Raw genomic sequence first — 13,951 nt, forward strand, 5'->3', positions numbered from 1 at the left:
AAACGTAAACTACTAAAAAAATAAAGGGAAAGCAGCATTTTTCTTCTGCATAGTAAAGTTTCAAAGCTGTATTAAATCAATGTTTAAATGTAAACTTTTGAAAAAAAAACACCATAATGTTTTGTTCAGAGTTACGAACATTTCAGAATAATGAACAATCTCCATTCCCGAGGTGTTCATAACTCTGAGGTTCTATTGCAGTATTTCTGGTGATTATTTACACGCGATGGGGAGTAGCAGCCCATCAGACTTGCCTTAAACATCTCAGAAATAACATTAAAAAAACAAAACAACTGCATTCAGACTTCGCAGAAAATCTTAGTACTATCTCCCAAAGAACTTCAGGAAAACTCCTTTTTCAGCATAAAGGAGAATCCTCTATAAACAAGATCCTCATGTTCACACAACACATTCCTGTAACAATGAGAATACCTTTGAGACAGTGAAACAGAAGACCTGACCTGAAGAATGAACTGAAAAGCTTCTCTCTCTCTCACCAACAGAAATTGGTCCCATAAAAGATAATACCTCACCCACCTTGTCTCTCTAATATCCTGGGACCAACATAACTACAACTACACTGCATACTTGGAAACAAAAAGTTTTACCTTCATGCTGTTCAAATTCCACTTGGATTTGTGAAAACAGAGCTTCCAGGTGTTTTTGTCGATTCTCTGCATGCTTTGCAGCTTCCCTTTCTTCAGCTCGACCATTACGAAACACATATGATCCAGTTGGTATCTTTTCCACCCACTGGAATAAGAATTCAGATATAAAATTAAGGCTTTTATTTATTTATTTAAAAGTACCCTAACCCAGTCTTTTAAAATTCTATTCTCCCTCTAATAAGGCCAATTTGTTTAGGCTTTTTGAGGCTCATAAATTTTAATTTCAGTTTTGAAAAACTCCCTTATCTTCTCCCTCTATTGCAATATTTTCAATTTAGGTTAAAATCTGACATTACATCTGGTAAACTGGGTTTAATTCCACCACAAAAACTTGAGGGTTGCACTGATTACCAAGCGCATGATTTTACAAAAATGGAAGAGTAGGCTTATGCCCAAAATACAGCATTGGTATTCAGATCTGTCCGAATTAGCAGCCAAAAAAAGAATAGCTTACTGCCCTAGGAATCCATTATATGAAATCGAAGATATTTGGACCCTGTTTCTTTAGATATGTTTGAATACAAACAACAGACTGCTCAAAGAATGCCAGACCTCCATTCTATCTAGCTGCCATGTCCCCCTCTAACTCCCTTCAGCTTTGGTTAATCTTCCTTTCTCCTCATGTACATCTTCTCCCATTTTACTATTTCAATCTTCACCTTATTGTGTTACGTTTATCTGATCAATTATAAATCTGAATCCGATCAATTATAAAATTGCATAATTCTGTTGGAGCTCCCATGAAGTATATGGTAACTGGGAACATATACAAGCTATAAATAATTTTGTATTTTTATCTGCTCTCTGAAAATTAATAAAGATAACTCCAAAGTTCAGGACTGTAGCTTAGTTAAGATGACAGCTACAAAAAAACAATAACTAACTCTGTTGCAGTTTAAAAGTGAGGGAAGAGTCGAAGACTGAAAGCAATAGTACAAAATTTTACTCATGAAGGACTGTTTGAAGAAATTGGACCTCTGAAAGGAACAATGACAACAGAAGTGCCTAGCATTACAAATGTGAAAGATGCCAGAGAGGACAAAGAGCATAGGTTGGAAGCAAGGGACAACTTTGTTTTATCTCAAAGAGAATTATTTGCAAGAAAACTAGCAAAACAAAAGGAAACGATAATAGGAAATTTCTTTGCTGAGTATGCTCTTTCTGCTAGCAGCACTTCCCACAATTCTGAGATATATGAATGGTTCCTCTCCTTTTTGCAGTTCCAGTGATAATTAAAACATTGTAGCACAGCCTGTGCTGATCACATACCTTTCTCTGGCTTGCTGCCAGACTATTCATTCCAAAACTGTGTAAGAACTCTTTGAATATTAGTAACAATTTCAGAGCCAACCAGAAAACTACATACACTACATTAACTAGCTCACAAACTAGAGATATAAAAATTAAATTTGTCCATTGACTAATAAGACATACAGGAAGAGTAGAATTGTGGGAGATGCTGCTAAACAGAAAGAAAATTATTGGATAAGAAACTCTTCATTTTGCAGCCAACTGTCTCCCACATTTCTGAGACACATGGAAAGTAGCAAGCAATGCACATAAGTAGGAAGGGATATAGAAAGACGGAGACAGGGAAGTCTCCCCCTGAAATTAAATGCCAAAGTGGGAACTATTTCTGGTTCACTACATGCAGCACCTTCCCTTCCAAAGGAGACCCCCACAAAGGACAGAAATTCCACCTTATAGAATCTAACAAAAGTTGTTAGTAGAGGACCTTGTTGCTGTTCTGCAGATTTCCTCATTGGAAGCGTAAGCTTTTTCTGCCCAAGATCTTGTAGACATTAATCTGATGCCTTGTATTGCTCCACATGCATAACTGGCCAGGGATAGCTTGGATCCTTGAAGCCTTTGACACTGGGCTTGTAGTCCTTTCTCAAGATACCATGTGGCAGAGGAGGAATTGCTTTGTTTAGATGCACTGTACACCACTATGTCACACACTTTCTCTCCAAATAGGGAAGTGCCTGTGAATTTGGATGAGCACAGCATTTGTTTGTAGTGGGCATCTGCCATCCATGGGCACAACCACATTTGGTACCTGGCTGTTAACTGGATGTGATGGCCCTGGCTGAGAATCTCATAACATCCACTGAGATATCTGCCACAAAGGCTGTTGCTAGGGATATTTTCTTAATGATAGATGAAGTCAGGTTGGTCCTTGTTGTCCAGGGCATTTGGGTCATCCAGCTAGGACACTGGGGTGACTCTTGCAAAGGAGGCAGTGGCCAGGGACACTGAGGGCAACCAAGGAAGACTCAAAATCCCTTTGAGGGTGATTTCCACCTTACTATCAGTTGTATCTTTGGTTGATATTATCCTATCTTTTGCTAATGGCATTGTAGCATCTACCTTTGATGTGATGGCATTTTTGGGCTCTTGCAACTTGTAGTATATAAGTGCATGTCTGCTTATATGCTTATGTTTCTAAGGGGAATCCCATTTATCCCTGATCATATCTTCTAAAGAAGAATACAATGGGATTGCTTTTTCAGGCAGAGACTTGCCTGGCAGGTACTTGCCTTTGGGCTTCCCATCAGGTACCTGCTCTGGTTGGATCTGGATGCCAGATGTAACCTTTCCACGCATTTTTTTCCATGCTCTGCTCAGAGCCTGAATCAGAAAGCTCTCTCATCCTGAGTAGATGTGGTGAAGCCTGAGTCAGAGGTCTTAGATTTCTTGTAATTTTTTTCTTTCCCTTTTTATATTTTTTGACCACTATCCAGGAGTGTATGTCTCTCTCTTGTGGCCCTTTTTATCAAAACCTTGAGGCCTGTCAAGTTCTACCTCTGCATCATCCTCAACAAGGTCCCCTTTTGCCACAGTTCCTGGGTTAACTGCATTTCTGTTCCTTTTGTGGTCTCCTCCAGGGCACCTCTTTAAGGTCTCAGGACTCTAGCTGCCATCTCTCTATAGGTAGGATTTCATGTTTTTTCCCTCCAGACTGGAGTGTTACAATTACAGTCCCGTTACAATTCACTGTGCTTATCCCAACAGTCTGACTTTAGTTCAGCACTTGCAGTTCTACTCTCTCCTAAGGGTTATGACAGCATTTACCAGTGACCAGACAGCCTTCAGTCCACACAGTACATTTATTTAGGACAAAAGCATTATAGAGGGAACAGATAATAAAATAAACTGCCTACACACATGCTAAGCTTACTGTCTGTTATCCACTTTCCACATGGAGACCCTAGCAGGTTTTCAAATTCCTTCAACCCCTTCAAGCAGGATTTTTCACTCTTGTTTAAAGTATCATGTCAGTTTGTAGATCAAGAGAAGGACTGAGTCAGTTCAGGATGCTCCTTTTGGTATAAAGCTTGTTTTTTGTATGCTGGGCTTCTTGAAGCTGATCTGAACCAGTATGTGCTATTCCTCCAGTTTGTGATACTTCTCTGGAGTTGTGTGCCTTTCCAGGGATTTCCAGTAATTACTCCCAAGTGAATTTTAGTTCCTGGAGGAAGATCTGTAACCCTCCTCCCATGGAGCCAGACTATAATCCCTACCTCACAGCAATACATATAGGTGCAAAAGTGCCCATAATGTCTTGCATATCTCAGTATTACAGTCATAGAATCATAGAAGATTAGGGTTGGAAGAGACCTCAGGAGGTCATCTAGTTCAACCCCCTGCTCAAAGCAGGACCAACCCCAACTAAATCATCCCAGCCCAGGCTTTGTCAAGTCGGGCCTTAAAAACCTCTAAGGATGGAGATTCCACCACCTCCCTAGGTAACCCATTCCAGTGCTTCACCGCCCTCCTAGTGAAAGAGTATTTCCTAATCTCCAACCTAGACCTCCTCCACTGCAACTTGAGACCATTGCTTCTTATTCCATCATCTGCCACCACCGAGAACAGCCAAGCTCCATCCTCTTTGGAGCCCCCCTTCAGGTAGTTGAAGGCTGCTATCAAATCCCCCTTCACTCTTCTCTTCTGCAGACTAAATAAGCCCCGTTCCCTCAGCCTCTCCTCGTAAGTCATGTGCCCCAGCCCCCTAATCATTTCCACTGCCCTCCTCTAGACTCTCTCCAATTTGTCCACATCCTTTCTGTAGTGGGGGGCCCAAAACTGGACATAATACTCCAGATGTGGCCTCACCAGTGCCGAATAGAAGGGAATAATCACTTCCCACTGGCAATGCTCCTACTAGTGCAGCCCAATATGCCGTTAGCCTTCTTAGCAACAAGGGCACACTGTTGACTCATATCCAGCTTCTCGTCCACTGTAATCCCCAGGTCCTTTTCTGCACAACTGTCGCTTAGCCAGTCAGTCCCCAGCCTTTAGCAGTGTATGGGATTCTTCTGTCCTAAGTGCAGGACTCTGCACTTGTCCTTGTTGAACCTCATCAGATTTCTTTGGCCCAATCCTCCAATTTGTCTAGGTCAGTCTTTTGAAGTTTCCATGCTTTCAATGTCTCATTAACTGTCACACCATCCCACTACCTATGGGATGGGGTCTCATTGTGAGAAACCACTGATTCATGTAGGGGAGAAGAGGAGTTGTGTAGAAGACCTGCTTTATTTCCCCCGGGGAACTGAGGTCCATTTCAGTATCTTGGGGTAAATGATACACATGGTGTCCCTTAAGGAGTCTTTTCTTTCTGGGCTAGGTCTTTTGTGAAATTTACCTCCCTGAGCTGGCTGGATGGCACTGATCTTATCCTTAGACTCTCTCCCTGAGATGATCAGAAACATCAAATTATTCTCCATTGGAGTTGCCATTCCTCAGGGGAGGGGTGTCCCAACATGTTAGTCTGACTTTCAGCCCGATGCACTGGCAGTGCGAGGGTTGGCTGGATGAGACCAGACATGGCATAATTAGCCTTCTGATAAGCCTGTAAAAACTGCCTCACATATGATACCACCTCTTTGGTTCAGCTCTGTGTTCATGGTAAAATTCAGCCATGTCTGAGGCAGGAGCAGAGGCAAGGAAGTGCTGCAGCAGTAGATTGAGGTGGTTGAAACCTGCTAAATACCCAATCCAGAAGATGAAAAGGAGGAAGAAGGGGTAAAAGTTGCTTGCTACTGTCCAAAAAATGTAAAAAAATAAAGCTGGCAAAGAAAATGGTCAGGAGCAATGCAAACTGCCACTAGCTCCTGCTGAAGAAGTTGAAGTTCTGCCAACAAGCTGGAGAAGGGGCTGTGCTACAAAATTACTGAGAGGAGCGGGATCAGCCCATTCTTAGTATTGTGGGAGATGCTGGCCTGCAAAAGGAAGCGTGCATCTGAATATTAAAAAATTCCATCTGAATTTCTGGTGGTGTTTAAAATGACTCTGTTCTATTTTATATACATTCACAACTTATTTTCACTGAAATTTAAAAATAAAATGATAATAGGTCACACAGTGATGCAACCAACTCAGGCAAAACAAGTAGCAATCCTAACAATGCTCCTTAATTTTTAACTTCTATGCTGTGGTGCTGTATGCTACAAACTGAACCCAACTGGTCTGGTTTGTTCTGCTTTGAGCTGAAAGGTTGTTCGTCAACATTTTTCCCTAGCTTGCTCTCAAACAAGTCTCCCACTTTAAAAATTACAAAGTTCTGAAACTCTTTGTTACTCCAGGCTCTGAGGAGCCAAAAGTAAAGCTGATTAGAGGATAATGGGCATAAATTGAAATAGTTGGTACACTGAGATATACACTCCTCTTGAAGTGTTAAGTCAAGTGCAGACATAATGAAGTGAGAATTTACTCCATTAGTATTTCACAAATGATACATTATCTTATTAAACTTTTTAGCCCAAAACTATTCATACTGTACCTGAATAGGATAAGCTCTTTGAATAACTATATCGATACACCCAACAGTACCACCTTCACTGAAAAGTGATGACAAAGGCAAAGGAAAAGGTCTGGGATCCTGATGAAATCCTAGTTTGGCATGCCACCGAGCACGTCGAGTACTGTTAGCTGAAATCTGAGTAAATTAAGTGTTTTTAAGTGAAAATGCCACAGACAGACCAAAAAGATCAGTAAGTAATTGAATTTAGAGGGAAAACTCTCGATCTAAAATGTTCTTATATGTGAAACTGAACATATTAAGGGTTTTCCAACTTTTTCATAGTGTGAACCACATCTGAATAGAGAGATATGCAAACTGACGGCCTAATGTATTTTAGTGAATAGTGAGTGTCCATGAGACCTAACAGCCTTATTACTTCATACCAGAATAGAAAACTCCTCAAATAAAAATATTTCGCATGTCTCATACCCCAGAAACAACTTACGTCCCAAATTCTCCTCTCTTCTTCAAAATCCTTCCCCCAAACCTACTTTTTTCATCCCCCTCCCAAACAATGTCTCACATTCTTGAGCAATTTAGTACCAAATTATTTAAAAAAGCATTTAAAGAACACGTCAGCATGTAGTAACTTGATACAACTTTGCTGTATAAAAACTTTCCTTCATTTCCTACCTCTCTTGTATAATATCCTCTATCATGTCATGCCCCATCAAATCTAGACTGCAAACTCTTTGTGACAGAGAATATATTTTTTATTTGCCTGCAAAGCTCCATCTACGTCTATGGCACTGCCGAGATAACTATCACCACCCTCAAAATACACATCTAATCAAGTTACAGTAATACGTAATTTCACCTTTAACATAAGAGAGTCTGGAGTTTCCAATGGTGTGCACGCATCTTGAGAGCCCACAAGTTCTGCTCCATGTACTATGATCTTCTGACCAACAATCAGCCTTCTTCCATGTAACAGTGCTTGGAGAGGAGGATCCAAGAGAGCCCTAACCCCATACCACCCATCTGTAACTTCAATCACTGCTGCTCTTTTTTTGCTTTCCACAAGGTTTTTATTACTACAGATATCAGACATGTTTTCATTTAATGATATGATTTTAGAAACACACAGTATGAGTGTTTTTGCAGCTATATCATCTCTCTCCACTATCTTTTTGATAGCTGATCGCTGACTTTTATCAATTTCCAAATCATATCTACAAAAAAAAAAAAGGAACAGTGCATTCACAATACACTTAAAAATATACACGGTCTAAGATATTTTCTTTTAAATTAAACAGTGCTTAACTATAACTAACCAATCTATATGACCAAGCCCCTTGGCAGAAACTGGAACTTCTATATATTTTTGCAAATATTTATGATATATTTTAAGTATCAGAGGGATGAACTTAAATAACACAAGCATTCAAACAGATTCAGAAATATAAAATTGGCGTGTGCAAAATTCACAGAACTTACTGTGCAGCAAAAACCTTAAATATATTGCTGTACACTTACCTGTATTTTAACTGAAGTAGCACTCTTTCTGGTGTCAAACACCTATTAGCAAACTCCTGTGGAAAAGAGATTTCCATAGCTGCCAATTTCCATACAATCCATCTATAGTGGTTGTAGACCCAGGCTTCAGTAATTAGCTTTGGATCCACACCAGGTGTATCACAGAGTGCCCTGCATACAAATTTTTATAATATTAAACTGAACTCCATTTTAAGTTGTTCAAATTTGTATTTTCAATAATATTTTAATCTGTTATATTAGTACTTTGGTACTTGATACAGGAATACATCTAAGGGTGCATGTACTGGAAAATTACTGATAAAATACATATTTTAATATATTCTATTTATTGAGGAAATCAGGAATGGGCATTGAATCAGAAAATATGAAAAATGTTGACAAGTAAATAAAATATTTTAAAAATCTTTCTAAAATAATCAAAGCCAAAGGTGCAGTGTTTTGCTTCATATGATGTCTTTTGGGTTGTAACTAATTTGCAAAATAGCCAGTAGCAAGGTAAAATATAATTGATTTATAAAAGTGCACAGTAGAGTTACACTGCATATGTATATTTTGCTTTTAATTGATCTTCAGAAGGGGCCTCCAAATGGGTAGGGATGGGGAGTGTGGAGGAAAGAGTTATGTTTGCCTCCTTTTTGTTTCTTATACCTTCTTAGGGCAATATTATGTATATTTACAAAATGTTTTGTATTTAGGCTAAGTTGTATAACTATGAACTGGATTCCCAGAATGCTTTGATTTTTTGTGGAAATTTACTTTCTATCAGAAGTTGTATGTTCTGTTAAGGAATGTTACAAATAAATTGTGTGCTGGGAGCAGAAAACAGTTCTTTTCTTCACTGTCTAAACTTCCTTTACTGTCTACTAATATCTGAAATGTTATTGTTTATGGTTGGTACAAATATCTTTGTATCCTGAAAATATAGGTATGAAACTAGATAAGAAAAAAGGAGTAAGGTGTATTTAATATTCTACTTGTCATAAACAAGTGGACTATATTTATAAGTCAAATTAAGCTCACACTTTGGGACAGACTGAATTGTTGCAATACTGTTCCCTTGAAACAGGTAATGTATAAAGCCTTCTGTGCTGATCTATCTTATTAATAAATTGATTGAGCCAAGTTATGTGACATTTTGCTAATTGATAATCTAAACCAAACCACTAACAATGTATATAAAAATGCCCTAAACAGCATATTCCCCCCTCAAATAAGAAAAGTTAGAATTTTTTTCCGCTAGTTTTTTCCGCTAGTTGTTTTCCTTAATAATTTTAGGAATGTCTTGTCTCCTTTTTTTTTAATTTTTTTTTTAATTTTTTTTTTGGGTTTGGAAGACTCATTGGACAACTCACAGTTGATGATCAAGGGTTTTTAATCCTTCATCTGAAAAGCAGGGGTGTTAAATCCTTAAGAGAACTTTTCAATCAAGTGTTTTAATAAGATAGGTATTAACAAAAAACTCACTAATTTTTAATCCGAATAAAAATGAGAAAATGAAACCAAACTAGCTGAGAGGGGTCATCTCCATGTCATAATCTTGCCAATACTGCAGTTATTCAGAGGCTTCCAGAGTGGACAAAACCTGAATTTCTAATGTAGAAAGGAAAAATCCTCCAGGCCTTTCTTATAACTTCAAAAAGGTATGAATGAAAACTGGACCCACTGAAATCAACAGAAGTTTTACCATTGACCTTTGTGGAGTCAGGATCTCACTCTGTAAATCCAACTTCCCTTTGCAAGGGAAGAGAGAGTATAATTGAACTGGAAGAATTGCAAGTTCTCTCACCCATCATGCAAAAAACAAACAACAAAAACCTCCTCCCCCCTCCCCCTCCCCCCCCCCTCCACCTGAAAAAGTCAAAAGATCTCAATCAAAAGATTCAGCAGGCTTCCAGGCTACATGAATCTTGAAAACCACTCTGAAAATATGCTCCTGATTTTAATGTAAGTCAACCTTCTATATTCCTATTTGCAGATCACCACAGTGGAGAAATGGACAGATGACCCATTGCACATATTAAGCCTCACATAAATACAAAGGCTTAAAATATTCTTATGTACAATGGCATAAGTAGACTAAAATGTGCATTAATGACCTGTAGTAAGAGAGTAGCTACCATCTTATAAACACTTACTGTGTATACTGGTTTTATCATAGGGTGGGGTTATCAAAAACTTGGTTTGCAGCTTGTTCAGGTCAAGCCCCTGGCAGGCTGCATGACGCTTTGTCTACCTGAGCGTCCGCAGGTACGGCCACTCGCAGCTCCCAGTGGCTGCAGTTCGCCATTCCTGGCCACCGCTTCCTGCAGCTCCCTTTGGCCGGGAAAGGTGAACCACGGTCACTGGAAGCTGTGAGCGGCCATACTTGCGGATGCTCAGGTAAACAAAGTGCCTCGCGGCCCGCCAGGGACTTACCCGGAATAAGCCACGAACCAAGTTTGGGAACGCATCATAGGGTAATATCATGTAGTAATATAGGAATAATATTTTCCTCAAACTCATAATCAAACCTGTAACATTCTTCTTTCCCTGCCTTTCCCCCATCAGTAGGTATAAGCCATCCTCCATCAGCAAGCTGTATTCCATGTCCAGCCAGTAAATACTCCTTACTGAAAAAATCCTGGATGAGAAACTGGAAAGATTCTGCATTTATGCTGTTAACTTTTATGCAGTGCTTCGAAACACCATACATGTGCAGCTGTAAATGATCAGGTGAGAGACAGCAAAGTAAGAAAAACTATCCGCTACAACAAGCATTTCAGCAACCAGAAAATTTTCTTGTTAATTACAGAGTTATTGTAAAACATCTCCTTTAAATGTGTTCAGTTCTCATCTGCCAGGGAAAACTAATATGTAATCCAAGCAGAGAGGAGGAACTCCTAACAATATTACACCTCTACCCCGATATAATGCGACCCGATATAACACGGGTTTGCATACAACACTGTAAAGCAGCGCTTTGTGGGGCGGGGATGTGTGCTCCGTCGGGTCAGCGTGTCTGGCTCCGACACGCTGCTCTGAGCGGCGTGTTAAGGGTGGGAGGTGGGCGGGCAAGCAGGGTGAGGAGGCAAATGGGGGGGTGAGGAGGCAGGCGGGCGGGAAGACAGTGAGCAGGAGAGCGGCGGTCGGGTGGATGCGGGGAGGCGCACCGGACAGATAGTGAGGAGACTAGCGGGGAGGCGAGCAGCAGGCAGGTGGGGTGAGGAGACGAGCTGCGGCCAGGCAGGTGGGAGCGCTGGGCGGATGGTGAGGAGACTAGCAGGGATACTGATTTGTCCCGGGCCCCGCACCCCTCTAGGGAGGCTCCGATATGCTGCTCTGAGCGGCGTGTTAAGGGTGCCGGGCAAGGGGGTTGGATAATAATATACCTATCCTATACCTATCTCATAGAACTGGAAGGGACCCCTGCCTTCACTAGCAGGACCAAGTACTGATTTTGCCCAGATCCCTAAGTGGCCCCCTCAAGGACTGAACTCACAACCCTGGGCTTAGCAGGCCAATGCTCAAACCATTGAGCTATCCCTCCCCCCTTAGATTCACATTCACGGGCAGAGGAACTCGGGGGGCGGTCAGGGGACAAGGAGCAGGGAGGGTTGGATGGGTTGGGGGTTCTGAGAGGTCAGTCAGGGGGCGGGAAGTAGGTGGGGGTCGGACGGGGGCGGGGCCAGGCTGTTTTGGGTGGCACAGCCTTCCCTACCCGATATAACGCGGTTTCACCAATAACGCCGTAAGATTTTTTGGCTCTCAAGGACCACGTTATATTGGGGTAGAGGTGTAATTGAAAGTTGAAGCTAGACAAATTCAAATTAGAAATAAAATGCAAATTTTTCACAGTGAGGGTAATTAACCATTGAAACAATGTTACCAAAGATTGAGGTGGAATCTCCATCATTGTCAATTTTAAAAGAAAGCTTGGAAGTTTTTCTAAAAGATATGCCCTGGGTCAAAGAGGAATTAATTCAGGGAAGCCTTAGGGCCTATATTACACAGGAAGTCAAACTAGATTTTCACCATGGTCCCTTCTGTCTATTAATCTAAAATGTTCACTTATCAAACATTTCTCAACAAAATTTACATAAACAATATGAGATACTCAATCAGCAGTAAAAGATTTTACATGGATATTTTTGTACTGTTGAATTGGGCCCTTTTTTCCAAAGTTTACAAAGGAAATGAATATAAACACCAAAGAGTAAAATATTTCAAACAAAACAAACTGCCTAAACAAGACCCAAAAGATCATTTAAAAGATCATTTTTCTCTATTATAATGGCAAGCTTGTCATTTTAGCTAGAAAAAAAAAGGTGGAATAAGAAGGTGGAATAAAATCTGAACCCAATTTTCTACATTCATGCCTAAGAAACCATACATGTCACCTATTAGCTATTACCAGGCTTTTCAGTTAATCATTTCTAAAGCTATCAATTCTCTAGTAAAGCCAAGTATGTTACACACACTGTGGGCTATGAGAAAGTCTTAGGTTTTATAGGAGTGATGTCACACATATGAATTACAAAAAACCAAACCAAACACCACAGCCAATAAGAACAGTGGGATGACTATGAGATTCTGCTCCTTTGCTCTGCTGGGAACAAGAGGGTTCTGATACCAACTTGGCTCCAAGGTAGCAGAAAAGAGGAAAAATCACTAGTAGGATCTCAGCAGAAATCAGAACATGTTATATAAAAGGCTGAAATTTCATTTTAGAATTAACTATTGCGGGTTAAGAGCCATCTCACTGGGGGATTTACAGCCCCTCACTTTACCTTTGTAATTTGCTCTACCCTTATTTTATAATATAATTTTTGAAGGGCCACAGAGATACAGAAGTTTCTTAAAACTAAAATGACTGCATGTACTAGTTAATTTTTTTTATTCTGATTACTACCTTAGTGAATGTACTGCTGTAATATTTGGCTATAAAATCCAAGGAGTATTTAGTATTTCACTTAAATTCACTTATTCAAAATTAGCTAAACCTTTTGAATAATACAATAAAGATCCACCTGTTCAATGGAATAAGTACTAGGAGACCTTTCTTCTACAGCAGCTTTCAGAGAGATCCTTTTTGCTGCAGATGTTTTCATGAGATAAAGACTGCCTGGCTGCGGGTGAATATTTTGCCTTTGTTTCTTTCTAATTCTCATCTCTTGCAGATTTCTGGCACAGTGAAGATTTGCAATCATTTCCATCAAATCTGCTAGGAAAAAAAACACCACACATCAAATCTTGTTTCAATTGTGTGTTAATTTAGGATATGAACTCATTTCAATAAAAGCAAGTGGGTAACAAGCATGATTTTTTTAGCTAGCATAATGATTTTTAGAATTTGCCATAGAGCATACAGAATCAAAACTATTTAAGAAGTATCATTCATTGAAAACATTTTAAAATATTTAATTCAATGAGTGCATTTCGAAGTTAAACACTCTTTTATTCTAGCATCTATGTTTGTTTTTGTTGAAAACATTAAAATAGAAAGTAGTCAATCATTTCTGAATCTATAATCTTGAGATTTTAAAAAGAAGTGACCTTTTCCTTGTAAACAATGGGCCTAACTCTGCAAACACTTATAGATGTGTGTAATGTATGTATTAGTCCCATTCAAGAAATTTGGACTACTCACATAAGTGAAGTTACACATGCTGACTGGGATTTTCAAAAAAGCCTAAAAGAGGTAAGCCCAACTCCCACTGAAAGCTGAGTACCTAATTCCCTTACGTCTGTTGGAAAATGCTGGCCATGAGTGTTTGGCAGGATTGGACCTAAATTTTAAAAACCTTGGCAAACAAAATAAACGTACGTACATACGTACATAAATAAAACATATTAGAAGTGACCATTCTATACAGCGCCTAGAATAATGTATGATAAAAAAAATATATAACCAAATGTTAACTGAAATTCAAATAGCTGTCACACAACTTATTTTCCAAGAACTGCTGTGTCCAAAGGTATAGCAAGTCCTTGACTGACTTTCAAA

At 39.6% G+C, this 13,951-nt stretch overlaps 2 protein-coding genes across 16 annotated transcripts in view; one reads left to right on the plus strand and one right to left on the minus strand.

Moving 5' to 3' along the window:
* N4BP2L2 (NEDD4 binding protein 2 like 2) overlaps positions 1–13,951 on the plus strand; it is a 667,270-nt gene that overhangs the window by 188,363 nt on the left and 464,956 nt on the right. The window lies entirely within an intron of this gene.
* Positions 1–13,951, minus strand: part of BRCA2 (BRCA2 DNA repair associated) — an 80,212-nt gene that overhangs the window by 31,200 nt on the left and 35,061 nt on the right. For 9 of the 11 annotated variants that reach the window (XR_010600912.1, XR_010600910.1, XR_010600909.1 and 6 more), the window contains 6 exons: positions 12,975–13,168; positions 10,479–10,666; positions 7,948–8,118; positions 7,289–7,643; positions 6,451–6,606; positions 609–753 (listed from right to left, as the gene is read on the minus strand). Coding sequence is in view for 7 of the 11 variants with exons in the window: in XM_024105103.3 (XP_023960871.2) it covers positions 609–753; positions 6,451–6,606; positions 7,289–7,643; positions 7,948–8,118; positions 10,479–10,666; positions 12,975–13,168 (1,209 nt within the window). In the remaining 4 variants the exon portion in view is untranslated. The remainder of the gene's footprint in view (positions 1–608; positions 754–6,450; positions 6,607–7,288; positions 7,644–7,947; positions 8,119–10,478; positions 10,667–12,974; positions 13,169–13,951) is intronic. The other 2 variants (XR_010600911.1, XM_065594367.1) reach the window with 1 other exon arrangement.

Source organism: Chrysemys picta, chromosome 1 (assembly GCF_011386835.1).
Source record: "Chrysemys picta bellii isolate R12L10 chromosome 1, ASM1138683v2, whole genome shotgun sequence".
Classification (NCBI taxonomy): domain Eukaryota; kingdom Metazoa; phylum Chordata; order Testudines; family Emydidae; genus Chrysemys; species Chrysemys picta.